Source organism: Anoplopoma fimbria, chromosome 4 (assembly GCF_027596085.1).
Source record: "Anoplopoma fimbria isolate UVic2021 breed Golden Eagle Sablefish chromosome 4, Afim_UVic_2022, whole genome shotgun sequence".
Classification (NCBI taxonomy): domain Eukaryota; kingdom Metazoa; phylum Chordata; class Actinopteri; order Perciformes; family Anoplopomatidae; genus Anoplopoma; species Anoplopoma fimbria.
Window position 1 is genome coordinate 17,390,368 of NC_072452.1, and position 26,192 is coordinate 17,416,559.

At 39.2% G+C, this 26,192-nt stretch overlaps 4 protein-coding genes across 4 annotated transcripts; 2 read left to right on the forward strand and 2 right to left on the reverse strand.

Moving 5' to 3' along the window:
• Positions 1-1,368: 1,368 nt before the first annotated feature.
• On the forward strand, positions 1,369-7,675 carry c1galt1c1 (C1GALT1-specific chaperone 1). The gene is made up of 2 exons (XM_054597567.1): positions 1,369-1,525; positions 5,463-7,675. The coding sequence occupies exon 2, from the start codon at positions 5,477-5,479 to the stop codon at positions 6,431-6,433; it is 957 nt and encodes a 318-aa protein (XP_054453542.1). The 5' UTR covers positions 1,369-1,525; positions 5,463-5,476; the 3' UTR covers positions 6,434-7,675.
• Positions 1,797-3,537, reverse strand: LOC129090067 (transcriptional regulator Kaiso-like). The gene is given in 2 exon segments (XM_054597566.1): positions 1,797-2,385; positions 2,388-3,537. Coding segments are annotated over 2 exon segments (1,461 nt in total). The 3' UTR covers positions 1,797-2,074.
• A 1,027-nt stretch (positions 7,676-8,702) lies between the features above and the next one.
• Positions 8,703-10,921, reverse strand: mcts1 (MCTS1 re-initiation and release factor). Its single transcript, XM_054597604.1, has 6 exons — positions 10,701-10,921; positions 9,698-9,850; positions 9,500-9,597; positions 9,284-9,417; positions 9,071-9,138; positions 8,703-8,971 (listed from the first exon to the last, which is right to left on the reverse strand). Exons 1-6 carry the CDS (start codon positions 10,709-10,711, stop codon positions 8,890-8,892), a joined length of 546 nt encoding a protein of 181 aa, XP_054453579.1. The 5' UTR covers positions 10,712-10,921; the 3' UTR covers positions 8,703-8,889.
• Positions 10,922-13,923: 3,002 nt separating this feature from the next.
• On the forward strand, positions 13,924-26,182 carry cul4b (cullin 4B). The gene is made up of 20 exons (XM_054596968.1): positions 13,924-14,828; positions 17,163-17,278; positions 17,364-17,467; positions 17,584-17,653; positions 18,041-18,114; positions 18,213-18,375; positions 18,602-18,691; positions 20,314-20,396; positions 20,477-20,544; positions 20,718-20,836; positions 20,959-21,151; positions 21,264-21,368; positions 21,449-21,559; positions 22,062-22,147; positions 23,027-23,134; positions 23,246-23,359; positions 23,449-23,554; positions 23,677-23,849; positions 24,048-24,200; positions 24,965-26,182. Exons 1-20 carry the CDS (start codon positions 14,348-14,350, stop codon positions 25,058-25,060), a joined length of 2,613 nt encoding a protein of 870 aa, XP_054452943.1. The 5' UTR covers positions 13,924-14,347; the 3' UTR covers positions 25,061-26,182.
• The last annotated feature ends 10 nt before the right edge of the window (positions 26,183-26,192 follow it).

Genomic DNA, 26,192 nt, shown 5'->3' on the forward strand with positions numbered 1-26,192 from the left:
TGTGAGTAGATTTATTTAATTATCACTTTTCTCATAGAAGCTTAAAATTCAGTATCTTTTCCAAAAATATAAAAGATCAAAACAAGTGAAGTCCAGGAGACTTTGAGCCGCGGGGCTTTTTGTCAAACTGAAAGGTCACTAATGCTCCTCAGATGAGTGTTCGTGGCATCAGGTGATTTATAAGGTTGTCTCCACAATGTTGAAAACAACAACATTTGATACATTTTGCTGCGTGGCAGTCAATGAGAAGAGGTAAAAGCACAGCAAAGCAGTGACTTTAAATCAGACATTACTCATCTTGAAAAGAAAAGAAACAATAACGTGTTATCATTGTTAGAATCACATACATGATTTATGTCGATGTGTAAATTGTGGTCACAGGAAATGTAAATACAACTATTAGCAGCCTAATAAAAGTCTTTGTTTTGTAGGATAGTGGCTGTGACTAACATATTATTATATTGTTACATTTTTAAATAAATTGTTATGCAACTATATACTTCATATACAGTTCAGCACTTTAGTCCAGTGGTTTTAAACATAAGGGTTAAGCCTTGTCCACAGGGTCACAAGATAAATCTGAGCAGATGATTCATTTTGTAGGAAAAAGTACGGTTCACAAATATGTATTCAACAAACCAGAGTCATACAGAATGTCTCAAAATCAGAGCCTGCATTTGAACAATATACACAATCTTCCTTCAAGTTGTGTTGAAAAAGAAATCATGAAATTGTTTTATGAATAGATAAAGTAAAAGAACATCAATAAATCAAATGTAAAATGAAATGAAATAAAGGTTGCATTGAGATAATGATAATATTAAGTAAGAATATTCTTTCCAAGTATTTTACAAGATAATGTGTAATTTCTGTATTTTACATAAAGTATTCAGGTAAGATTGTTAACTTGTTCAATATTTAATTATAATATGTATTATTTATTCTTATAACTTATAATTATTAACCATATTTTTTGGTCTTCCATGTTTACATAAACAAAAAGAGGCTGTCAGGGTTATTGGAATTGATAAATTAAATTGTTTTATGAATAGATAAAGTAAAAGCAAATCAATAACTAAAATGTAAAATGAAATGAAATAAAGGTTGCATTGAGATAATGATAATAATAAGTAAGAATATTCTTTCCAAGTATTTTACAATATAATGTGTAATTTCTGTATTTTACATAAAGTATTCAGGTAAGATTGTTAACTTATTCAATATTTAATTATAATATGTATTATTTATTCTTATAACTTATAATTATTAACCGTATTTCTTGGTCTTCCATGTTTACATAAACACAAAGAGGCTGTCAGGGTTAATAGAACGAGACCTCCGCGGAGTCACGTGACCTCCGATAGCGGAAGTAGCTGCGAGGGTTCAACTCCACGGCGATCATGCTCCCGACTAGTTGTTAATTAACAGTCTGTCGGGACTCGGGCGATCTCACCGAGCAGTGGCAGCTGAAAGACGAGTGAAAAGCGGGCACACCACCTGACAAAGGCGGCGTTAACGTATCGAGGTACGGTCCCTGCTGTGTGTGTGTGTGTGTGTGTGTGTGTGTGTGTGTGTGTGTGTGTGTGTGTGTGTGTGTGTGTGTGTGTGTGTGTGTGTGTGTGTGTGTGTGTGTGTGTGTGTCTCTGTGTGTGTGTGTGTGTGTGTGTGTGTGTGTGTGTGTGTGTCTGTGTGTGTGTGTCTGTGTGTGTGTGTGTCTGTGTGTGTGTGTCTGTGTGTGTGTGTGTGTGTGTGTCTGTCTCTGTGTGTGTGTGTGTGTGTGTGTGTGTGTGTGTGTGTGTGTGTGTGTGTGTGTGTCGCTAAGACCCGAGTTAACGGAGCCGTCGAGTGTGAACGCCACCACGCTAGGCGGCTACCGGCGTGTAAGCCCGGTCAGATTAACGGTACGGTGACGTTGTGTTCATGCTGTGAGGAAACGCTCCTGTGAATGTCGACGAGTAGGTCAGCTGATAACACGCCTGACCGTCCTGCGTTAGTTGTTCCTGTCGAGCTGCCCGACTAGTCCAACAAGCATAACGAGATTAACGCTGTTCACTAACAAAGGATCTCCTAGCATTTAATACTTTAACACTTTAACATAATCTCTTGATATAGGCAGCAGTCGGTACAAGTTGTTGTCCGTCTCATCTTTCTCCTTCCTCCCACTGGGGTCCTGGTTGTGGACTTGCTTGCAGTGGGTCGACAGTAACTGGTAGTTCATGAAGGTTTCGTTGCACACCGAGCACTGGTACCGCCTCTCTCCTGTGTGATGGATTTCATGCTTAGTTCTGTACTCGGCCAGTGCAAAGACCTTGTTACAGTAGCGACATGGATACTTCTTTTCCCACGAGTGGGTGTTGAAGTGACGACGGAGACTCGTCAGAACATTACGTAGAAGGTCTTCCAGTCCATGATGAGCTCATAGTGGTCCTCGAGCTCCGTTTTGGTCTTCTTCGTGTTTGGGCCTCCCTTCGGTGAGGTGGGTGTTTTATCAAGAGGTTTCAGAGGCGTGGCCATCAATGACCTCTTCCCTTTGTTGGCTTTAGAGCCGCCTTGGTCATCAGACAAATCTAAGAGCTTTAATTTGAAATCCCCTTGCTGGGATGAGGCAGAGACTTGCTTCTTGTGGACCCCCATTATATCGCTGGTTTCAGAGGACTGAGAGGCACTCGAGGGTTCGGGGGTGACATTGCTTGACCTGGCTGGCGTTGTTGGGGCACTTCCTGAGGAAACTCTGGCAGGGGAAGACGAGTTATTGGAGCTGCTGTCGGGACTTCGCAGAGGGCTGCTGTTGGGGATACTGGGGATTGGAACGCTGATGCTGGGAGGCTTTCCAGGACTTGTTTTTAAAGAGGTCGTTGCTTTCTCTTTCGGATTTGTAACTGTGAGACTAGATTCTGCGTTTTGCTTTGATGCTGCCTTTCCTGCATCAGCTGTGTCCACATCAATTACCTCAGCAGGGACGGCTTTCTGATTAGCTGCTCTGGTTTGAGCGTCTGTTTGTGAGACAAACATAACATCACCTTCAGAGTCCGAGTCGTTGCCCGACGGCTTGCTTGTCTGATTGAATTCCTCTGCAGATATAGAAAAAGACTCGGCGATGATGGGCATCATCTCTGTGGGTGTGTCACTTTTGCTCTCGGTCTCCTTGGACAAACCAGGAAGACCCTTAACTTGTGATAGCGGTGACCCCAAGTTTGCAATGAACCTGACTCCCAGTATCTGTCCAGCATTGATGAGCTCCTCAAGCATGTCGGAGCGCACACGGATAATCTTGGAGCTGTAAATGTAGTTGAGAATCTCCTCGAAGATTTCCGCTTTAATGAAGTTTAACTCGATCACTTGTCCCGCTACACTGAAGAGCTGGTGGAAATATGTACTGGAAGCAGACAGGATCGTCTTGTGAGCTCTGAATTTCTTGTCCTGTATGATAATGGTGACGTCGCAAAATAATCCATGATTCCGCTGCTCGTTCATCGACTTCAGCACAGATGTTGAATACTGTGTGTCGGTCGCAGAGATCAGCTTGAGACTTGGCATGGCTGCATGTTACACCCAGTTGCCTTCACATGCCTCCATAACAAAAGATCTCCTAGCATTTAATACGTATATTACATTACATTACATTACAGTCATTTAGCAGACGCTTTTATCCAAAGCGACTTACAATCAGTAGTATATTACATATCATTCACACACTGATGACAGGCTACCATGCAAGGTGCCACCATCAGACTCTAACTAACATTCATGCAACATCCAGTCCACACCGATGGCAAGCCTTCGGGAGCAACTTGGGGTTAAGTGTCTTGCCCAAGGACACATCGACTGCCGAAGCCGGGTATCGAACCACCGACCCTCTGATTGGAGAACTACCTTGCTCTCCACTACGCCACAGCCGCCCCGTATATAATCTGTTGATATAGGCATGGCCCAAGGCTATGTATTATGTATTATTATGTATCTGTCCAGGCCAAAGTGTCACTAAAGGCGTCCTAAGATTCATCAAATTAAAAACACAAACAGGGCATGCATGTTTAAAAGGAATATTTATTGAGGACATCAGAGCAGAAACAAAAAAAAGGCATGTAAAAGGTCAAAAAGGTGTGGATGGACATTACAGACAAGCAGGACATATATATATATATATATATATATATATATATATATATATATATATATATATTCCACTTGAACCTCTAAACGGATAAATTACATTACAGTCATTTAGCAGATGCTTTTATCCAAAGCAACTTACAATAAGTGTATTCAACATAGGTATTCAAGAGAACTACTAGTCACCAGAAGTCATAAGAGCATCTCCTTTCTTAAACAAGCATCTTAAGAGCATAAACCAGAGCAAAAGTACAGTACAGAAACAAACTAATACGAATACAATAAGGGCAACAAACTAATACGAATACAATAAGGGCAACAAACTAATACGAATACAACAAGTGCTAAGTGGAAGGCATTTAAGAAGGTAGTACTTCTTAAATGCACGTTTCCATAAAATACCAGAGAAGGGAGAAGTTGATCACTGGAAGCAGACCTGACTGCAGGAGTAAAAGTGTTTCAGACTCTGGCTCCTTATGCATGTGTCAGTTATTCAGATGACGTTTCGGTCTTCAGGCCTTTTTTAATTATAGAAAGACACACTGATTTGTTAGGACACACTGATTTGTTAGGCCATGCTTCAGTCACACATCTGGCGGTGATTAGATCATTATGTTTCACCATTAGAGTTAGGAAAAAAAGTCACACCCTAGTGACACGATTAGTATTTGCTCTTCTGTTGATTTGGGCTGCAAGTGGCAGTTAAACTAAGTCATGGATGACTTTCTATAGCAAACTCAAGTTGGCATATTTTAATTAGTCATCCCAATTTAAAATTAGATGGGTTTTTTTTATTTATTGAGAAGTGATGGATTGATTAATCCGCCAATCAATTTGTTGATTGAAGTTTTTCTCTGTGAAATGTCAGAAAAAGGTAAAAACCATTTTCATTACATGCCTTACACAAAGTAATTGATTCTACTGGCTGAAAATGAAATGCAATATTTAAATTAGAGCTTAAAAAAACTAGTTGATTCATCAATTACTCAATCAACAAAAGAAATGTATAGGCACCTATTCGAGTAAGGGAATCATTATTTCAGTCATTTTCTAGCTCTAAAATCAGACAAATTTGTTTTCAGCTTCTCATATGTGAATATGATATATATTAATTTAACTTCTTTAGTATATGATGATGGTAAACTGGATATTTTTGTGATGGGCTTTTTCCATATTTGGATATTTAACCATACAAGTGCAGCCTTCTCATTTTGTACAAATTGTAAGTAACAATGTCCCTCACACAACGTGAAATCACTGAGATGAAGAATCAGAGGCAGCACAACTATTATAATAAATTGTACCGTTTGAGGCTAAAGCTACATTAATTCATTTTCTCTCTCGTCCAGTGTCTGCTGCCAAGATGTTGTCTGAAGGAGGATATTTCATGAAGGGGATGGTCATGGGAGCCCTCTTCTGCTTGCTGCTGTCGCTCCTGGGTAGTTTCAGGTTTGGCACGGAGTCCGGGACAGAAGGCCAACATCTGCATCATCACGTCCAGGCGCCGAGTAAAGATGAGCTGACACGCCTCTCTGACAGTCACATGCAGAAGTTGAGCGATCAAGTCCAGGTCTCTTGCATCATCATGGTCCAACCCAAGATCCTTATTTACTGGGCCACTGCGCTGGATACCTGGAGCAAACACTGTGACAAAGCTGTGTTTTACACCTCTGAGTCCTCCAAAGCGCTCGAGGCGGTTGACCTGAATGAAAAAGACGACTGGGCGAGGTTACGTAAAGCTCTGCAGCATGCTTATGAGAACGCAGGAGACATGCGCTGGTTCTTTTTGGCACAAGCGACAACGTTTGCCATCATCGAGAACCTCAAATACCTGGTGCTCACCAAGGATCCCAGCGAGCCCTTCTACCTCGGCAGCGCTATGAAGTCCGGGGAGCTTGAGTATGTGTCGTATGAGAGTGGCATTGTTCTAAGTTATGAGGCGCTCAAAAGGCTAGTGCACGTGTTCCAGGATGAAGACAAATGTCCAGAAAGAGGACGCACCCTGTGGCAGCTGAGTGAAGACAAGCAGCTGGCCGTGTGTCTCAAATACACAGGTGTCTTCGCAGAGAACGGAGAAGACTCCCACGGAAAGGGCCTGTTCAACAGCAAGAGTGTGGACAGCCTGATAAAGGACAGCATGAATGCAAACCCCAATAATGTGGTGGACGGCTGCTGCTCGGACATGGCAGTCACATTCAACGGGATGTCGCCCAATCAAATGCAGGTCATGATGTTTGGAGTTTACAGACTTCGTCCTTACGGTCACGATTTTCATGACTCGTTAGTATTTAACCCTCCTAAAGGCTCAGATAACGACTAGAGACTCAATCCTTCAAGATGGATGTGGCACTTTTTAAAATGTTTTGCTTCTATGATGGCAAACCTTACTGTGGGGAGATGGTTTTTCTAATCCTGCTTGTAAAACTTGATCCTGGTTGAGTATAATACTTTTATGTATATTTGTACCTTTTTGCACTTGGCACAATCAGCACCCCGTTCCTTTGTGGTGAAGGTAAAAAAAAAAAAAAAAAAAAAAAGAGTCTGTGGGTGTGCCGTCCTTTTTGAATGAAGATTAGCTGGGACATGTATCAAACTTGTGACATGAGACTAGGTTATCTGGAAGTTTTGGTTATGGTTATGTATCTTAACTGTTTGTCTTTTTGTGGTCTTAACGCTGCATTACAGTTATTAGGTGATGGCTGTTCTGAAAATAACAAGTTTCTTTAATTATGTAACTGTTCCTAGTGCTTCGCCATCTGAACCACATTATGAGTAACTTCTTTTTTATCGCTGAGAAAAGATCACCCAGCTGATTTAAAGATTGTATGTAAGCACCAATAATCAATATTGAGAGAACATCTGGTGGTCAAACCCAGCTCTAAATGAAGTGCAATTTCTTGCCATGTTGTGCTTGGTTACCTCCACTTATGAAGATTTGGACTTCACAGCTAAATGGAAAATAATGAACCTCAATGTTGACTCCTGGGCAAAGTACATACTGTATTTTCTTTTGACATGCATTAGAAGGTACACGCAGTCTGGGTGTCAGCTTGACAAGAAGACTCCTTAAAAGAAAATGTGACTTTTGCATAATTAAAGTAAATAAAATATATTTCTGATTAATGTAGTTCTGTCGTGTTGAATGATCTAACAATGACAAAAGGTGGGAATAAGGATGAACGTAAGAGTGGTAGCTTCCAGGTGTGAATGCTTTACACCTTGTAAGGAATACTGTGAATCATTTTTGGTAAAGGGAAATATTTTTACAGTTAAAGGACTGCTTTGTTAATCTAAACAAATTTTATATAGAACTGTGAATGTATTCTACTGCAGGCCCCTATGTTGTACAAATAATGTATATTCATACTTTGCTGTCAGGTAAGAATTGAATAAATGTATTGCAGTTCTCATTGATACCCTTTTACTATTGAAATATGTAGTCAGATTATAACTAAGGTTATTAGCACTACTGACTCATGCAACATGGTTCAAAAGCACCACAAAACTCTAAAATGACCTTAAAGATGAATCAACACTGAGATCAAAATGTTTCAACATAAGTTGAACTGTATAACCCATGATTGTAAGATTTATTTGCATAGTTCTTATAATAAACATTTCTTTTAGTTTGGTCTACCTAATAAAGTGGCCACTGATTGTAAACTCAACAGCACCTGAAATTCCCAGACTTTATCCTACAGTAAGGATAGTGACCAGCTCTACTCAGTAAAGAGAGGAGCAGAGTAACAGGTCTAACATCGGTAAACTTGTGACATCCTGCCACTCCTTCAGTCGTAAATATGCTCACATCCCAGACTGATGAGTGACAGGCTGTCATAATTCCAACTAGATACTACTACATGAAAAAGAAAATTACAATTTTTGTCTACCATTTCATTAAATTCTGACATCACTGTTACGGAGTATTGGACTTCCTCACAAACAGACCCCACTCTAGAGTTCAACACCGGAGCCCCCCATGGCTTTGTGCTGATCCCCCTCCTGTTCACACTGTATACACTTGACTGCTACATTCAACAAAGAGAAATCCGTTGTGAAGTTTGCTGAGGACACTACAGTCAGTGGCTGGATTACAAACAATGATGAGACTTCCTATAAAGAGGAAGTCAATCTTGCGGCTGTATTTTTTCAGAAAACTTTAAAAAAGGCAAATTCCCATGCCAAGTACTCGTTTACTTTTACAGAGGACTAATAGAAAGCATCCGGACTGGAAACCTAACAAACTGGCATGGGATCAGCATTGAACAGCATTGCTGACGAGGTGCCTGCGAAGGGCCCAAAGGATATTAAAAGAAACAATCCACCCAATCAACCGCCTGTTTATCCTGCTGCTGTCTGGCAAGAGATACAGAAGTATCAGCTATTTTACCACCAGACTTCAGAGCAGCTTCTTTCCTCTAGAAAAGAGACTCCTTAACCCATTCTCCGCCCTCAACCATATACTATAGTTTTGCTTTTTTGTGTTTTTCTTATGTAGCAAAATGGGTCTACAACTGTATTTCGTTGCGTAACCCTGTGTTTAACAGCGTTGTACTTTGATCTTAAATTGGATCGAATGCAAAATACCAACTGAGACTACGTTTTTAAAGCAAGATCTTTCTTTTATTTGTGCATATGGCGATTGACTCAAAGCCTTCAGCAGGTTACACATCTAAGTCCTTAGGTGTAAACAGTTGACGGGCAGCTCATGCGTCACTGTCAAGAGCTCCACACTTTCCAGGGGTTTAGGGGCGTGCGTTGCAGGTGTTGATGTCATCATTTATACGTCTTCATGTGCCACAGTCCATCATTCAAATAGTGAACGTTCTCAATTCCAATTCCCTTGTTGACTTTTTCTCTGTTTGAAAAGACAGATTAAGATCAGGCATTAAAAAGGAGCCGCAACAGAAAGGATTTTTTTTTTGCTTGTGTAAAATGTAGGAATGAAATATCTTACATGCTGTCTGCCGACATCTTCATAACACCAACACAAAGTGCATGTTGTTTTCCCTCCGCCATTATGGCCTGCATTCACTTGTTAAAGACAAACTTGGAAGGAATGTGAGATATTTTATTTGTGAATTTGGAAGAAATATTTAACTCCCTATCATAGGGAAATTGCACAAATTATAATATCTCATATTGTGCCGCATCATGTATAAAAGGATACAACTACTGTGTCAGTTGCAGCTGGGTAGAGTTTAGCGCCTGGTGACGTCAGCCCGGGACACATGATGTTGGCTCCACTTAAGACAAATTTAATGGCTCCTTTGTCTACTTGCTGGTGTGGAAGGATGAAAGGATCTTGGAAAAGAATAGAACATTTCTGATCAGTGTGAAGAAACTCAAGCACAACCATCAAGCAGTTGGTATTAGAAGATCTTACATCTATGCAACAGTCTGAGGGTTGGGTAAAATGGTCCTTCTCTCTGTCTGAAGAAAAGCAGTTCTCCATTCACTGTCAGGATTTCAATGTGTTCATGGCTGTGGGAAGAGAAATATAAAAACTGTAGAACAAATATACACTATACTGAAAAGAGATTTCATGCAACTTGATAATATAAGTGAAATGATCAAGTCTCACCATCTCACTATTTTGACAGGATCCTTTTTTGGCATTATGTGATTAAGCCATGTTTCAATGTCAGGAAACTGTTCCAAGAGCTGATTTTTGATGCCTTTGATCACTGACGTTTTCAGCTGGATACAGTTCGACACATTTTCCTTCTCATCAAATCTGAAAAAGAGCAGAACAAGCTTTTGCGACGTGTCCTTCATATGGTAAAAAATATATTTTTGTAATTTTATTTTGTCAGGCGCCCTTAAATGATGGAGGCAAATATACATCACAAACATACACAAAGGAGTACACTGATTCTACATTGAGGCAAATATTGGCAGTAAACAATGTTGGTATGGGTCCCATATTGTTTTTTCAAGCCAATATCAACCATGTATGCAGATATTTTAGGAAGAAAATTGAATTAGTCTTAGAGAAGAACAGCATGCACTTATTTCTTTCCCATAAAAAAAATCTAAGGATAAATACATACACAAACAATTATGCATAATATATCATCATATCACATATTTACATGCAAGACTATTAAAATATTATTTTGAATCTCAACCAGAAGAAACAAAGATTAGGATAAATGTAATGCACACATTCATTTAGATACACTGTCAATTGAGTTTTAACAACTTTGTGAACAGGAAGTGCCTTTCAATGTTGTTAACATGAGATTAAATTAATTATTCTAATAGCCGAAATGGAAACAAGTCTAGCTAGTCCATGTACACAATTGTCTCAGGATGACACAACTTGGATTTTGGATTTAAGGCAATATATTGTTAAAAAACAAGACTACATTATAAATCACACAGCACTGACACGTGTAAATATATTTATTTTTTCAGGCTTTGTCTACTGTAATAACAGAGGAGCTCACATAATATCATAACTCATGTCTCATTAATTCAACTTGAGGCTACAACAAACTTGAAGACACGATGCTAACCAGTTAGCGTTAGCCACCTAGCTGTTGTTAGCTAACGTCACAACATGGACATAAACGGAAACGTACTTTTTAAACATCCTCGGTGGTCTCTGTGAGCGTTACCTCGCTCCTCAGTTGTCCCAAAGCTTGTCCGGACCTACTGGGCCAGATATAGTATGGTGAACTCAAGTAAATAACAGAATGCAATGAATATATCAAGTAATGCTACTGCGCTTCCACGCCTGTATAGCAGTGCGGGGCCAGTGGTGTGAGAGTCGCGTCATTTTACGACAGTTGTGTGCGTTTCACGGCAGGTCTGGTCACCTAGGCCACTCCTGTGACTAGAGCCATGTGAACAAAATAGACGGCTCTGCTGCCACGGACTGGACTGTTTCAGTGTAGAAAATGAAAGTTGTGCTCCGCCACTGTTTATCTTTTTCTGTTTTATTCTATTGCTTACAATTTACACATTTTGTATGTATAGTTTAAGATACACTAGCCTACAGTACCAGTCAAAAGTTTGGACACATCTTCTCATTCAACTACTTTGAAGAATCTAAAATATAAAACATATTCTGGTTTGTTGAGCATTTGTTTGTTTACCACTTAATTCCATATGTGTTCCTTCATGGTTTGGATGTCTTCAATAATAATATACAATGTAGAAAAAAATACAAATAAAAATAAAGAAAAAACATTGAATGAGAAGGTGTGTCCAAACTTTTGACTGGTACTGTATAATTAAATAAAACTTTCCAAAAATGTGTATGCAATTCCCTTATTATGTGACTGAAACTTTTTTTATTTAAAAAAAAAATATATATATATACAGTACCAGTCAAAAGTTTGGACACACCTTCTCATTCAACTACTTTGAAGAATCTAAAATATAAAACATATTCTGGTGTGTTGAGCATTTGTTTGTTTACCGCATAATTCCATATGTGTTCCTTCATAGTTTGGATGTCTTCAATATTAATCTACAATGTAGAAAAAAATAAAGAAAAACCATTGAATGAGAAGGTGTGTCCAAACACTGTACACTGTACATATTACTTATTACTGTCAAATATAAATCCTGCACACTGTTGCCTGTAGACATGTATACACACATACTGGATGTAACCATCCATGTAATCCATTCAATATGTAGTTATTTTCACTTGCCTAACAACGATGTACTGTAGTGGAAGAAATTGATCTTAAAAAAATAATAAATAAGATAAGATAAAATAATCCTTTATTAGTCCCGCAGCAGGGAAATTTGCAGGATTACAGCAGCATAGGGTAAAGTGCACACAAGATACATAGTAAAAGAAAAACAAGATAAAATTAAAATTAAAATTAAATTAAAAAAAACAAGTATTATAAATAAGCAATAAAAAACAGTAGAAATCAACAATAACTGAAATATTATATTTACAGACAGAAAAAACTATTATAACTATAATTGCACAGTGTATTTGTATTGCACAGGTTTTTAGTGTCATGTGTCATGTGGTCTGCTGGGAGCAGAGTTGGTTGTGTAGTCTGACAGCAGCAGGAAGGAAGGACCTGCGGTATCTCTCCTTCACACACTGGGGGTGAAGCAGCCGGTGGCTGAAGGAGCTGCACAGAGCTGCCAGGGTGTCCTGCATGGGGTGGGAGGTGTTGTTTATCAGGGATGACAGCTTGGCCATCATCCTCCTGTCTCCCACCACCTCCACCGTATCCAGTGGACACCCCAGCACACTGCTGGCCTTCCTGACAAGCTTATTTAGTCTCTTCTTGTCAGCTGTCGAGATGCTGCTGCTCCAGCAGACCACTGCATAAAAAATGGCTGATGCCACCACAGATTCAAAAAAGGTCCTCAGGAGTGCTCCCTGCACTCCAAAGGACCTCAGTCTCCTCAGCAGATAGAGTCTGCTCTGACCCTTTTTATAGAGTGCATTTGAATGATTAGTCCAGTCCAGTTTATTGTTCAAGTGAACATCCAGGTACTTATAAGATTGCACAATCTCAATGTCCAGTCCCTGGATGTTCACTGGTTCCGGAGGACAGTGTTTACCACCAGCTCTTTGGTTATTACCAGAGTTGATCTGGAGGCGGTTCCGCTGGCACCATCCTATGAAGTCCTGGTTCAGTTCTCTGTATTCCCTCTCATCACCGGCGGAGATGAAGCCGACGATTGCAGAGTTGTCAGAGAACTTTTGCAGGTGGCAGGTAGCAGAGTTGTATGTGAAGTCCGAGGTGTATATGGAGAAGAGGAATGGAGCCAGAACGGTTCCTTGTGGGGCCCCCGTGCTGCAGGACACCAGATCTCACTCACACTTCCTTATCCTCACATACTGTGGACGGTTGGTGAGGTAGTCCAGGATCCACACAGTGAGGTGGTGGTCCACCCCGGTCTGCTCCAGCTTGTCCCTCAGAAGCAAAGTCTGGATGGTGTTGAAGGCACTGGAGAAGTCAAAGAACATGACTCTCACAGTGCTTCCAGCCTTTTCCAGGTGAGAAAGGCATCTTTGTAGCAGGTAGATGACAGCGTCATCCACCCCGATGCCAGATTGATAAGCGAACTGAAGTGGGTCTAAAGATGAGATTACCAGGGGGCGGAGGTGCACAAGGATAAATAAAGATGTGGACATTGTTGGGATTCTAAAAAAATGCAATAGAAAGAATATTAAGTCGTTTTTTTCATTGAAAGGACCAGACCGAGATTACTTTTATTAGATTAAGGACAAAAGACACCTTACTGTCATCCATTTATATACTGTGCAATACAGTACAGAGAGAAACAACTTTGTGTTTCCTTGGTCCAAGTGCAAAACAAAAAAATGAACATTTCTTGTTGTTTCCACCTTATGTTCAATTGTTCATTTTTTTGTTTTGCACTTGGACCAAGGAAACAACAAGATACAAAAACAGATACAGAATAAGTGTACAAACATACAGTATAGTGCAATAATAAATAAATAAAAACAATGTTAATGTAATATACACAGGTAGTTTGAATTAATGTAAACAAATAGAAATGGATAGTGCATGAAACAATAGTCAAAGCAGTTTTATGATGGACACACACTTTATCTAGTGAATCTGTACTTATGTATTTAGTCTTAATGTGTAAACTAGAAAGTATTCATAAGAGATAAAATATCCATTCATATCTAACTGGGCAGCATCCTTTATTCATTCATGTTTGGTGACTTGATGACCAGATGGCGCCATCTTGTGGCCAGAGATGTTACAACACTGGAGATTGGTATTAAAAAAAAAAAACACGCTTGGGCAAAAAGTACTTTTTGTACAAAGTACTTCCGGTGGGGTCACCGACTAGCTTTTATGAGCAGTTTTTTCCCCTGTTTACCAGCGGCTGTTTTAGTATCATGTTAGCCTGTTTTCTTCGCTGTAGCTACAATTTATTGAGTAAACAAACCCCGTAAAGGCTCCAGGTCCCCGCTGTCTCTGCACGGCCGCACAACGCGGTGAGACACGAGAGGCGAAAAGAGGAAGCAATAGCCAACCATCTTTCTTCTGCTGCCAGCAATAACAAGAAAGAGACCAGGCTGGGTTGAAGTGGATCTGTGTGGTTTACACTTTATTATCTGTGTGTGTACTGGATACAAACACCGGGAGGAAACACTCAACCATCGTGCAGATATCTCTGGTCGTAAAGGCTCTCTGACGCTGAGCGCATCTCCAGACAACCTGAAGTTTGTGATCAGACTGTGAAGACTTGGTATTCCCGTTTTTTCATGTTTCCAACAGGTCTATCTTCCCCTAATCCCCCACCACCGCCAACCCAGGAGGCAAGACCAGCGGCTACTGATGTCAAACCCGACAGCGGACACATCACGTCCCCGAAGAAGAGGAAGATAAACGGATCAGAGAGGGAGGACACCTCGGACACCATCTCCTCTTCGCCTCCCAAGACCCTGAATTCCTCTTCTTCCTCCTCTTCCTCCTCCTCCTCCTCCTCCTCTCCCACTCCGCTGCACATCCAGAAGAAGTTGAGGTTCGAGGACTCGGTGGATTTCATCGGACTGGATGTGAAGATGGCCGAGGAGGCTGCAGCCGCCGCCGCCGCTTCGTGCTCCAACAACCGGAGCAGAGCCGCGTTCCTGGCCGGCGGCGCGGCGCACCACGCCAACGGGCTCAGCAAACCCGCAGCGTCCGGCATCTTCTCCAGCAGTAAACCCGGGGCCGCAAAGAAACTAGTCATCAAGAACTTCAAAGGTAGCAGATATACACAGGTGGTGGTGGATGTGGCTGAAAACATTCACTGACAGCCAGGTGCAACTTAAAACAAGTCCACATACTTTTGGGAAAATGAGGATATGTATCAATAGTCCACAGGTTTTCTCAGTCCTAAAGGCTTCATTACCATTTTAAATATTAAAATAGTATAAACTTGGCTGAGTCAGAGAACCATACATGCATCTACCATCACAGTCCATTCACAAGAAATGTAGACATTCAATATTTCTCAGTAATGATTCATTAATTAATTAAGTAGATGCTCATTTAACATAATTAAAGCAGTCAAAAAAACTTGTGAAAATCCTTCTAGGAGTTGCTACTAAGACTATAAAGAGGCTGAGACTTGGTGATATTGAATATTATTGTTAATCAAATGTTTGCAAAGTCATATTGTGAGGATTTGAACTTGTGATATCCGAGTTTATCAAGTTCAGTAATTTAAATTAACGATTCTTATCGAGCAATACTTTAAATACAACAGTAAACCCGGGGCGCAAAGAAACTAGTCATCAAGAACTTCAAAGGTAGCAGATATACACAGGTGGTGGTGGATGTGACTCAAAACATTCACTGACAGCCAGGTGCAACTTAAAACAAGTCCACATACTTTTGGGAAAATGAGGATATGTATCAATAGTCTCTTCTTTTAGATGTTAAAATAGTCTAAACTTGCAACCATACATGCATCTACCATCACAGTCCATTCACAAGAAATGTAGACATTCAATATTTCTCAGTAATGATCAATTAATTAAGTAGATGCTCATTTAACATAATTAAAGCAGTCATCTATACATGCATCTACCATCACAGTTCATTCACAAGAAATGTAGACATTCAATAGTTCTCAGTAATGATTAATTAATTAATTAATTAAGTAGATGCTCATTTAACATAATTAAAGCAGTCAAAAAAACTTGTGAAAATCCTTCTAGGAGTTGCTACTAAGACTATAAAGAGGCTGAGGCTTGGTGATATTGAATATTATTGTTAATCAAATGTTTGCAAAGTCATATTGTGAGGATTTGAACTTGTGATATCCGAGTTTATCAAGTTCAGTAATTTAAATTAACGATTCTTATCGAGCAATACTTTAAATACAACAGTAAACCCGGGGCCGCAAAGAAACTAGTCATCAAGAACTTCAAAGGTAGCAGATATACACAGGTGGTGGTGGATGTGACTCAAAACATTCACTGACAGCCAGGTGCAACTTAAAACAAGTCCACAGGTTTTCTCAGTCCTAAAGGCTTCATTACCATTTTAAATATTAAAATAGTATAAACTTGGCTGAGTCAGAGAACCATACATGCATCTACCATCACAGTTCATTCACAAGAAATGTAGACATTCATTATTTCTCAGTAATGATCAATTAATTAAGTAGAGGCACTCATTGCTCATGTAACATTATTAAATGAAAATCCTTCTAGGAGTTGCTACTAAGACTATAAAGAGGCTGAGGCTTGGTGATATTGAATATTATTGTTAATCAAATTTTGGCAAGTCATATTGTGAAGATTTGAACTTGTGATATCCGAGTTTATCAAGTTAAGTAATTTAAATTAATGATTCTTATCGAGCAATACTTTAAATACAAATGAGTTGTGTGACACAAAGTATTTCGTCCTGATGTAATTCATCACAGTAAAACATCAGGGTGATTATTTTAGCAAATGACCCTGCTGTTGGACTAATAAAGGATAATCTTATTTTATCCCATATCTAATTTAGCATTATTGGAAAACTGCAAAATACTTTGATGTGTTATGTAATATTGAAATATTGATATTAAATAGAGTCAATTTAAACAATTAAAGAAGTAATAAATTTACCAGATGGTAAAACTAAAGAATCGTGTTTGAGGGCAGTGTGCACACCGTTTAAAAGGTGCACCTGCAGAGGTATGTGTGTACATGTAGAATATCTAATATTAGGTAGTTATTGCATTGTTTACTGCAGTTACCAGATGAAGAGAGGAGGGGTGTGATCTGTAACAGTAGAGCTTTATAGATGAATATGAATAGATGACTAATTCTTATCAGTCATAAACATATTACAGAGCCCTGATGTGTCTTTATATTACAGTAACCAAAATCTCAGGCAATATCACGTCTAATAACACAGTTCAATAACAAGATTTTAGATTTCACTATCATCCTGCTACAGTTTTAAAACATAAACATTCATGTTTTTAAAATGGCACATGTTACACAGCAGCATCGAGGTCCATTGAGGTCCACTCTTTGTCATTCAGGGCCTGCTTAAGTCTACTGTGTTATCAAAACTGTGTTTTTGTTCTGCACACAGAAAAGCCCAAATTGCCCGAGAACTACACACAGGAGACCTGGCAGAAGCTGAAGGAGGCGGTGGAGGCCATACAGAACAGCACTTCAATCAAGTACAATTTAGAGGAGCTCTATCAGGTATCACTACAGACCTGTTGACCTCCAAGAGGAAGCTCATTGATACAGAAAATGTCCTTTTTGACACTTTCTTTTGTCCCTTCAGGCTGTTGAGAACCTGTGCTCCCATAAGATATCTGCCAAGCTTTACAAACAGCTGAGGGCCGTGTGTGAAGACCACATCAAGGCACAAATTGATCAATTCAGAGAATATCCTTTACAGTTTCTACTTATCTTCAATTTCTATCTGTGGATCTTTACTTACTTTTGTACAGCTCAGTGTTTATCATGCAGTCAACTCTTTTTTTCCTTAACACTGTTTGTACGGATGCCCTGGACAGTGTGCTTTTCCTAAAGAAAATTGACAAGTGCTGGCAAGATCACTGCAGACAAATGGTATGTTTTTTTATAACTTTAATAAGTCAAGTGGTCGTTGTAATAAGTGTTAACACAACCTTCCTTTCCAATGCGATTTGTAGGTTATTCAATTTTCATGTTTAAATGGTTATTCCACTGGTTTTAGTATTGCACTTTTAAAAAGTTTGGAGACTTGTGAGAGATAAATTGAAATGTATTGTAAAGTTTCAAACCCAATTCAAGGTCAGGGTTATTTTGTCAGACTTTAAAAACCTCCCTCAGCAAACAGAAGACATCATACGACTGTTTTCACAGACTGATTGACTTTGTGACAAGTAAACTGACTTAATGTGTGGAATCACAAAAAAGAATCACAACGTCATTACTGCTGCTTTCTAACTGTGATTGTTTGTCTTTGTTTCACAGATCATGATTCGGAGTATATTTTTGTTTTTGGACCGCACCTATGTTTTACAAAATTCAATGCTGCCATCGATCTGGTGAGTGACTCATGATGTCAGCTGTTCTGCAGCAGTGTGTGAGGCTGATTCTCTGTTTTAAAGTGGGGGCTGTTTGAACAAGCTGCTCTGGTCTGCAGGGACATGGGTCTGGAGCTGTTCAGGTTCTACATCATCAGTGACCTGAAGGTCCAGAGTAAAACCATCGACGGGATTCTGCTGCTCATTGAGAGGGAACGAAACGGAGAGGCGATAGACCGCAGTCTGCTGAGGAGCCTGCTGAGCATGCTCTCTGATCTCCAGGTAACTGACCATGCACTATTAATTATTGTTTTAATCCATACATGAGTGTCAGCTGGTGTTAAATTGTTCCTGAAAGCCTGTTTCTTTGTCCTGTACTACTAAAACATGTGTGGCTCCTGCAGCAGTGTTGTTTGTGATCATCACCCCACACAGGGGTCTGATGAGTTGTCAGTTTCTTCCTGACAAATAGCTTTAATGAAACCTGCGTTCTCTCCGTCCCTGACAGATTTATCAAGACTCCTTTGAGCAACGCTTTTTGGAGGAAACCAATCGGCTGTATGCTGCAGAGGGACAGAGGCTGATGCAGGAGAGAGAGGTGATTTATGTGGCCCTTATACTCTGTTTCTTACGTCAATGAATACCTGGTCAAAGATAGGCAATCTGATTCCATGGTATACGTTCTGTTCAGTGTGTTCGATTTAATATTAATGCCTAAAAAACTTGCAACATCAGGTCTTTTATTTTAGTTCCTCAGAATGAAACAGAAAGGATTTACTGTTTTGTGTTAATGTTGAAAACAAACAAAGGCAATTGAAAAACAACATGAAATCCCTCACAAAAGAACAAAAACACCAGCACATCCGTCAGAATGCAGTACAGGCACAACAAATGGTGCGTTTTGAGCGTTGAGCTTTTATCTCAGCTGGGAAAACTTTTGCTTTTAAAGCAGCTTTGTTTGCTTTCTGACGCATGGGATTGAGACACATTTTTACTCTTTATTGTTTCAGCTCAGAGTTTGATGTTTTCCTACAGGTTGTCAAAGCATTTAGTTTGCAAATGTGAAAGTGAAATCTATTTATTTCTGAGATACTGTGGGTTGAGGGATTTTTGAAACGGCAAACTTAAAAGATAGAGGTTAAACTCTACATATTTAGACTATACTATACGCACAATTAGGATTTAGCTGATCTTGTAGATGGCTTGCTAAATATTGATGCTGTTATTTAAAAAACACAACACATGAATTGTACATGATATTAGTTTAATCAAGGAAATAAGGCTAGCTGACTTAGTGTCATCTTTTAAATCCCTTTTTCAGAATCCGTTTTTTGACTGAATGTAAATTTATTAAAGAAAGGTAGAACATTTTTCAATAAAGTAAAAACTCTTGACTTATCCGTTGTGATAACAGCATTTACTGAATCATAGATGGACTCTTTAAATAATACTTCTCCTCCAAGTAGTTCTCCTTGTTACTCGCTGCATTCTTGCATTCAAACATGGTGCGTTACTCGTCTCCCAGTTGGTTGTGATTGTAAAGGTTGCTGGACCTCTGATTCCTTTCACGGTTTTAACACTCAGTTGCAAGTTCATTAGGTACATCTGGATAAAACTGCAAACAGTCCTGCATCAAGTCCTACATTCATAAAGAGTATAACGTTCAGTTTTTGTTGAAACTGTTTTAGAAAGGTTTTGATTCCACCTATCCCCATTTATATCAATGTGGTTAATGGTATACAGTTAAACTGCACCAAAAACTACATCCTCTAAAATGATCATACAGTTGAATCCTCTCCTTTTTCATTAGACTGCATTAGTTATAGCAAGGTGTACCTGACTTACAGGCAACTGAGTGTATACTGTATCTTACTCTGACCTTGTAGATTTTGGTGTAACCCTGAATTCATCCTGTTTTAAACTGAGTTTATTTACTTGATTTTACTTACATTTTCTCTTGTTTACATTATAGGGAATTTGTTTTTATCTTTTTTATGCTGGTACTGCCAATGTCTTTCCTTATGTATAAGTTCCTAATTTGGTTATCATATTTATGTGTAGTATTCGTTAACTTCGGTTATTAAAAAAGTCTGGAGTATTGGAGAAAAATCTTTTAAGGCACATATGAAATGTTGAGTTAGTTGTTGGAAGCTCAACAGTACATTTAAAGTATTTGATATGAAGAGATCACAATATGCTTTTTCCCCCTTTTTTTTGTAGGTACCAGAATATCTCCATCATGTCAACAAGCGTTTAGAGGAGGAAGCTGACAGAGTCATCACATATCTAGACCAGAGCACACAGTGAGTTATAGTCTGTAGTTTTCAGTTTGCTGTTGAACTTTGTAACCTGAGCTTTTTTATTTTTTTTGTCACCCGCTCAGAAAACCGCTCATTGCTACTGTGGAGAAGCAGTTGTTGGGTGAACATCTCACAGCTACTCTGCAAAAAGGTACATAACAGTAGATAGTTAGTGTAAATGCACACACGAGTCACTTAACAGCAGTAAGTACATGTCTACGATGTATCTGATATCTAACTATGCTGTCTGCCTGACTACACACTCAAGTCTTGGGATAAAAACAGCATGAATTCTGACCTCTGACCTCTGACCTTTCTGTTCAGGGTTGACTCACCTGCTGGATGAGAACAGAATTCAGGATCTGTCTCTTCTCTATCAGCTCTTCAGTCGAGTGCGAGGTGGCGTTCAGGTTCTCCTGCAGCACTGGATAGAGTACATAAAGGTATGGCACCATTAGCAGAGGTACAAGTCTGAAGATGGTGCATGATGAAGGGGCCGAGCTCTCAGGCCTTGTTTTGCATATTCTGCTGCTAACTGTTGTTTTCCGATGACTTGACAAATTAGGCATTTGGAAGCACAATCGTAATCAATCCAGAAAAAGACAAAACAATGGTGCAAGAGTTGCTAGACTTCAAGGACAAGGTGGATCACGTCATCGACATCTGCTTCATGAAGAACGAGAAGTTTGTCAACGCCATGAAGGAGGCTTTCGAAACGTTCATCAACAAACGGCCAAATAAACCTGCAGAGCTCATAGGTAAGTGAGCATTCCCCCCCATTCATAACTGCTGCAATGTCAGCAAATATAAAACAGCATCCAATCATAATTGTCTTGCAATAACTTGCCATAAATATACTTTTATTTACAGCAAAACATGTGGATTCAAAGCTAAGGGCAGGAAACAAAGAAGCAACAGATGAAGAACTGGAGAAGATGCTGGATAAGATCATGATAATCTTTAGATTCATCTATGGTAATATTTACTATCGCACAGCTTTCTGTTTAGGACCCCCCCCCCTCTGTTCCTGATATAATAATGTGTTGTCATTTTAGGAAAAGATGTTTTTGAGGCCTTTTACAAAAAGGATCTGGCTAAGAGGTTGCTGGTTGGAAAAAGCGCCTCTGTGGATGCTGAAAAATCAATGTTATCGAAGCTGAAACATGGTGAGTTTAATCCTTGAGAGTGTCACTTCTTTACATACACAAACAACTAAATAAATAACAGAAAGGGAATCTCGAACCCTAATTTGGGCTGTCAGGATATCAGACTTTTAATACCATGGCCAAAAGAATTCCCAACAACATTGTTGCGATATCTACAGAAACTTTAGGGAAAATAATATTAAAAGTGCTTCCAGTCAAATTCGTCTTTAACTTGGTTTATTATGTGTTTTGTCTCGTTTTTGTTGAATTAATTACAATCAAAATTGTGTTAGGAGGAGGAGAGAGTCTGCAACCATTACTGTACCAAAAGCGAGAACGGGAAGAAACAGAAATTATTTTAAAGAGTCACTGGATTGTTTACACAATATTATCATATGTGTATTATTAACATGATATCAATATTTAATTTCTTAAATATCAAAGATATTTCCAATACCAGTATATTGTGAAGCCCCCCCACCCTGAATACACATTGACCTGTGACCTTGTGTTGTTTCCTCAGAATGTGGAGCAGCGTTCACCAGCAAACTGGAAGGGATGTTCAAGGATATGGAGCTTTCTAAAGACATCATGGTGCAGTTCAAACAGGTCAGAACACAATAGTATGTTAAATGTAAAAGAGTATGCATGTGAATTTTATATTTGATGCAATGAGATTATGTGTAAGGCAGTTTAGTTTTCACACAGACAGAGGCACTTTGTGCAAAAATGCAGCTCCCTTGTTCATTTCAAAGTGTCCTCTGTGTTGACACAGTAGGGATCCAGATACAGGGCTGCAGAATAAAAATGCAGAGTCATTGAACCTGGCTCAACCTTTGCAACAACGCGATGCAAAAACATCTGGCAACAGGCGACTTTGGGCAATTGAATACTTATTGGGCTGCAACTAAAGATTCTTTTCAATATTCTTTAAATGATTATATTGATCAATCGCTTACTTGTTGAGTTTATATATCTCGTTCATAAAATGAACTATATGAAAAATGCACATCATAATTTCCTAAAGCCCTAAGTGACTTCCTCATTTGTCTCATTTTGTCTGATAAACTGTCGAAAAAATGAAATGATCACCAAAACAAGCTCTGCAAATCCGTTGGGACAAGGCAATTCTTATGTTAACATAAGATATTAATTTAATGTCAAATTCAATTACTCTTTTCATCTCTACCTTGTATATCACTTTGTAACAGAAATAACTTATTTCCACTCATAAGTTTGCAATCATTGCAACAAAGGAAAGGAAAGTTTCTAGAGTTGTGAAATCCCTCCCCTTTTTAATTTTTAATTTTGAACCATTGCTTTGGAATCGAATAAGCCTTCAAACTCATGGATTTATTAATCAGACTGGGCTTCATCGATCATATTTCATCATCTCGCTGACACCTGAAACAGCATAACGTATAACCTGAGGCGAGAAATTCAATATGGCAGGTGGATATCACGTTTGTGTCATTTGTATTTCTGTAGTATATGCAGTGCCAAAACATTCCTGGCAACATTGAGCTGACGGTGAACATCCTGACGATGGGCTACTGGCCAACCTATGTCCCGATGGAAGTGCACCTGCCTGCTGAGGTTAGTGCTGTGCAAATATAAAAACATTTTGGGAACGTGCTGTTTTTATAACCTGCCATGTAATAAATATACTGAGTGTTGCTCTGTAACACCTCTGTTATCTTCGTCCAGATGGTGCGACTGCAAGAGATCTTCAAGACCTTCTACCTGGGCAAACACAGCGGCAGGAAGCTGCAGTGGCAATCAACACTTGGTCATTGTGTCTTAAAAGCTGAATTTAAAGAGGTAGATAACTAATAAGAGAACGCTCTGGTTGTGTTTCCACTGAATACAGCATCATGTTAATTGTGTTCTTTGATTTTTGTTACAAAAAGGGAAAGAAGGAGCTGCAGGTGTCACTCTTCCAAACACTTGTGCTGCTGATGTTTAACGAGGGAGAGGAGTTCACCCTGGAGGAGATCAAACTGGCAACAGGAATAGGTCTGTGTGATCAACTCAAAGTTTGGTTGGCAGCACTTTGGTGAAGAAACACGGAATGTCAAGCACTCATTAAGCAACACCACTGATCTAAAACACTGTTGTCATGTCTCTTTGGTTTACAGAGGACAGTGAACTGCGCAGGACTCTGCAGTCACTAGCTTGTGGAAAAGCACGCGTCCTCACCAAAATCCCCAAAAGCAAAGATGTGGAGGACGGGGACAAGTTTTCTTGCAATGATGACTTCAAACACAAGCTCTTCAGGATCAAAATAAACCAGATCCAGATGAAAGAAACGGTAAATAGATAAGATAAGATAATCCTTTATTAGTCCCGCAGCGGGGAAATTTGCAAAGGAAAAAGCTCACAGGTGAGCAGGAGCTGCTGTAAAAGGCAGCCACTCACGCGGCGCCAGTCATTTAATAATATTATCTCGCAGTAGCTTCCTATCTTAAAGGTTTTTGTTGAATTATTTTAACTAATTGTTTTCTCACAGGTGGAGGAACAAGCCAGTACGACAGAAAGGGTGTTTCAGGACCGTCAGTATCAGATTGATGCGGCCATCGTGCGGATCATGAAGATGAGGAAGACTCTGAGCCATAACCTCTTGATGTCGGAAGTGTACAACCAGCTCAAATTCCCTGTCAAGGTGATTACCACAACACTTAATGGCTTTATTTCATTGATTTTATATGGCGTATGAGTATTTTATATTCTGTGTCATCATTTATTTTTCTGTGTTGGCTTCATCCAGTGCAGGGTAACAGGGGTTATTTTGTTAATTTGATTCCATTATGTACCAGATTAACATTTAAACCAAAATAATTATAGAGAACACATTTTAGGATTATAGATACTGGGTTTTTTTAGGATCAATACTGATATTTGACAGTGAAAAAAATCCTCAAGAATTTTGACCAAAATATGTACATATTGGGACATTTTATAGTTAAATACTTTTCAGTTTATGTGGTGGACAAACTATGAAACTGATAAACTGTTTCTAAATTTGCTTATACATATATTTTAAATTTCTACACTACTATTTCCTGTTACTTATCAGGAGACAACTAAGTCAATATCTGCATTCTGCAATAAGGCAATATTGTATGAAAAGTACAGGCTGTTTGAGTGTTATTTTATAGAAGCACCTTCCCTGCCCACAAGCTACCGCTCATATTAGCTGATAGTACTGTCAGTGTTGAATAAAAGTTGATTTCAGACAAAGTCACCAGGATTAAATCTAAACTGGTTTGTATAAGAAAGACTTAGTAAGGTAAGACTCGGTATCTTAGTCATAGTTAGTTAACCTGGGAGTGTCGCATGGCATCAATCTGCTTTTCACTGTGATTACCTCACACCTCAAAGTATAAAAATAACCAGAACTGTTAACCTCTGCCTCGTCTCTTGCAGCCTGCTGACTTGAAAAAGAGGATAGAGTCTCTTATTGACAGGGACTATATGGAGCGTGACAAGGAGAACCCCAACCAGTACAACTACGTGGCTTAGAGAAAGAAAAAAAGTGACTGAGAAAGAGAGATGCAGATGGTCCATTCAGGCTGAGGTGATCGGTCTCTAAATATTTTGCTCCAATGGATGTTAACCATTATCATCTTCAACCCAGCGACCGACCAGTGAATGGAAACTGCTCCACAGGATTTTTGTCAGGGTTCTTGTGATCCTGTGGACTGCATGCCCATTGAAAAGAGAATATTGTCCATATTTCTCAGTGCCTCTGAGAGAGTCGGGCTACCGTGGACACACAAAGAAGACACACAGATGTTGTTCAGTTTGCTCTTTTTTTTTTTTTTTTTTTTTTTTTTTTTTTTTTTTTTTTTTTTTTTTTTAATGGAGAGGAAAAATATTTATTTTCAAACTTAGATCCTTCTTTGTCCATAGTTTAATCAATATGCTCTTTGTTATCAAGTCACTTATTGTCCTTTTGTTGCTGACACACTTAACAATGCTCTAAATGCACCACACATTGGAGAGAAAGAGGATCAAAAAATTCAACTGATGCTTGTTTCTTCAGTCAGTGTCAAGTGTGGGACTGTGGGACTAACATTCATAGTCGGGAATTAACAATTTGGGGAATATCTGTGTCAAACGTGTGATCCTGCAGCAAAGTTTTTACTATTTTTAAGGCCTGATAAAGCTGTGATCATGAACACACAAAGCTTTCAAAGCAGAGTTTGTGCTTAAAAAAGGAGCACTTCTTTTGTTATAGGGTGTATTCAAGCTGCTAAAACAGTTCAGTTGTACAAGAATATGCATTTAAGTTTCTCATTTGTTCTTTCTTTGTACGTTTTTGTACATACTTCACAACAATGACATTTTAAATGATCTCATCTGACAGTCAACTGCTTTTTAGTTGTTTTTTGTTAACCCTTAGAAAGTTTACTGAAAGCACAATGACATCAGAGGGCCCCATCTTCCCTGGTGTCATACCACATACACACTTTATATATTTTTTTGTATGTCTCCCTGTGGGGCTTGCAGGCCTTGATGAAAAGTGGGGGTGATTGGGAGTGGACTGCCTCAACACATGAGGGGAAACTATGGTTGATTAGACATGCCCTTGTTTGTATGAGTCTGTTAGATTTATTGCTTCAGATTAAAATAACTGTTTCAATCGGGGGGT

Bases quoted from the DNA above. Each gene is read 5' to 3' on its own strand.
- cul4b (XM_054596968.1), top strand. From the start codon at position 14,348: ATGTTTCCAACAGGTCTATCTTCCCCTAATCCCCCACCACCGCCAACC. The intron at 18,692-20,313 runs GTGATTTATGTG...TTTTTTTTGTAG, and splicing joins GGCTGATGCAGGAGAGAGAG to GTACCAGAATATCTCCATCA. The intron at 20,545-20,717 runs GTACATAACAGT...CTTTCTGTTCAG, and splicing joins CACAGCTACTCTGCAAAAAG to GGTTGACTCACCTGCTGGAT.
- mcts1 (XM_054597604.1), bottom strand. The intron at 9,598-9,697 runs GTGAGACTTGAT...CTCTTCCCACAG, and splicing joins CCTGTCAAAATAGTGAGATG to CCATGAACACATTGAAATCC. The intron at 9,418-9,499 runs GTAAGATCTTCT...TTCTTTTCCAAG, and splicing joins CCTCAGACTGTTGCATAGAT to ATCCTTTCATCCTTCCACAC.
- c1galt1c1 (XM_054597567.1), top strand. From the start codon at position 5,477: ATGTTGTCTGAAGGAGGATATTTCATGAAGGGGATGGTCATGGGAGCC.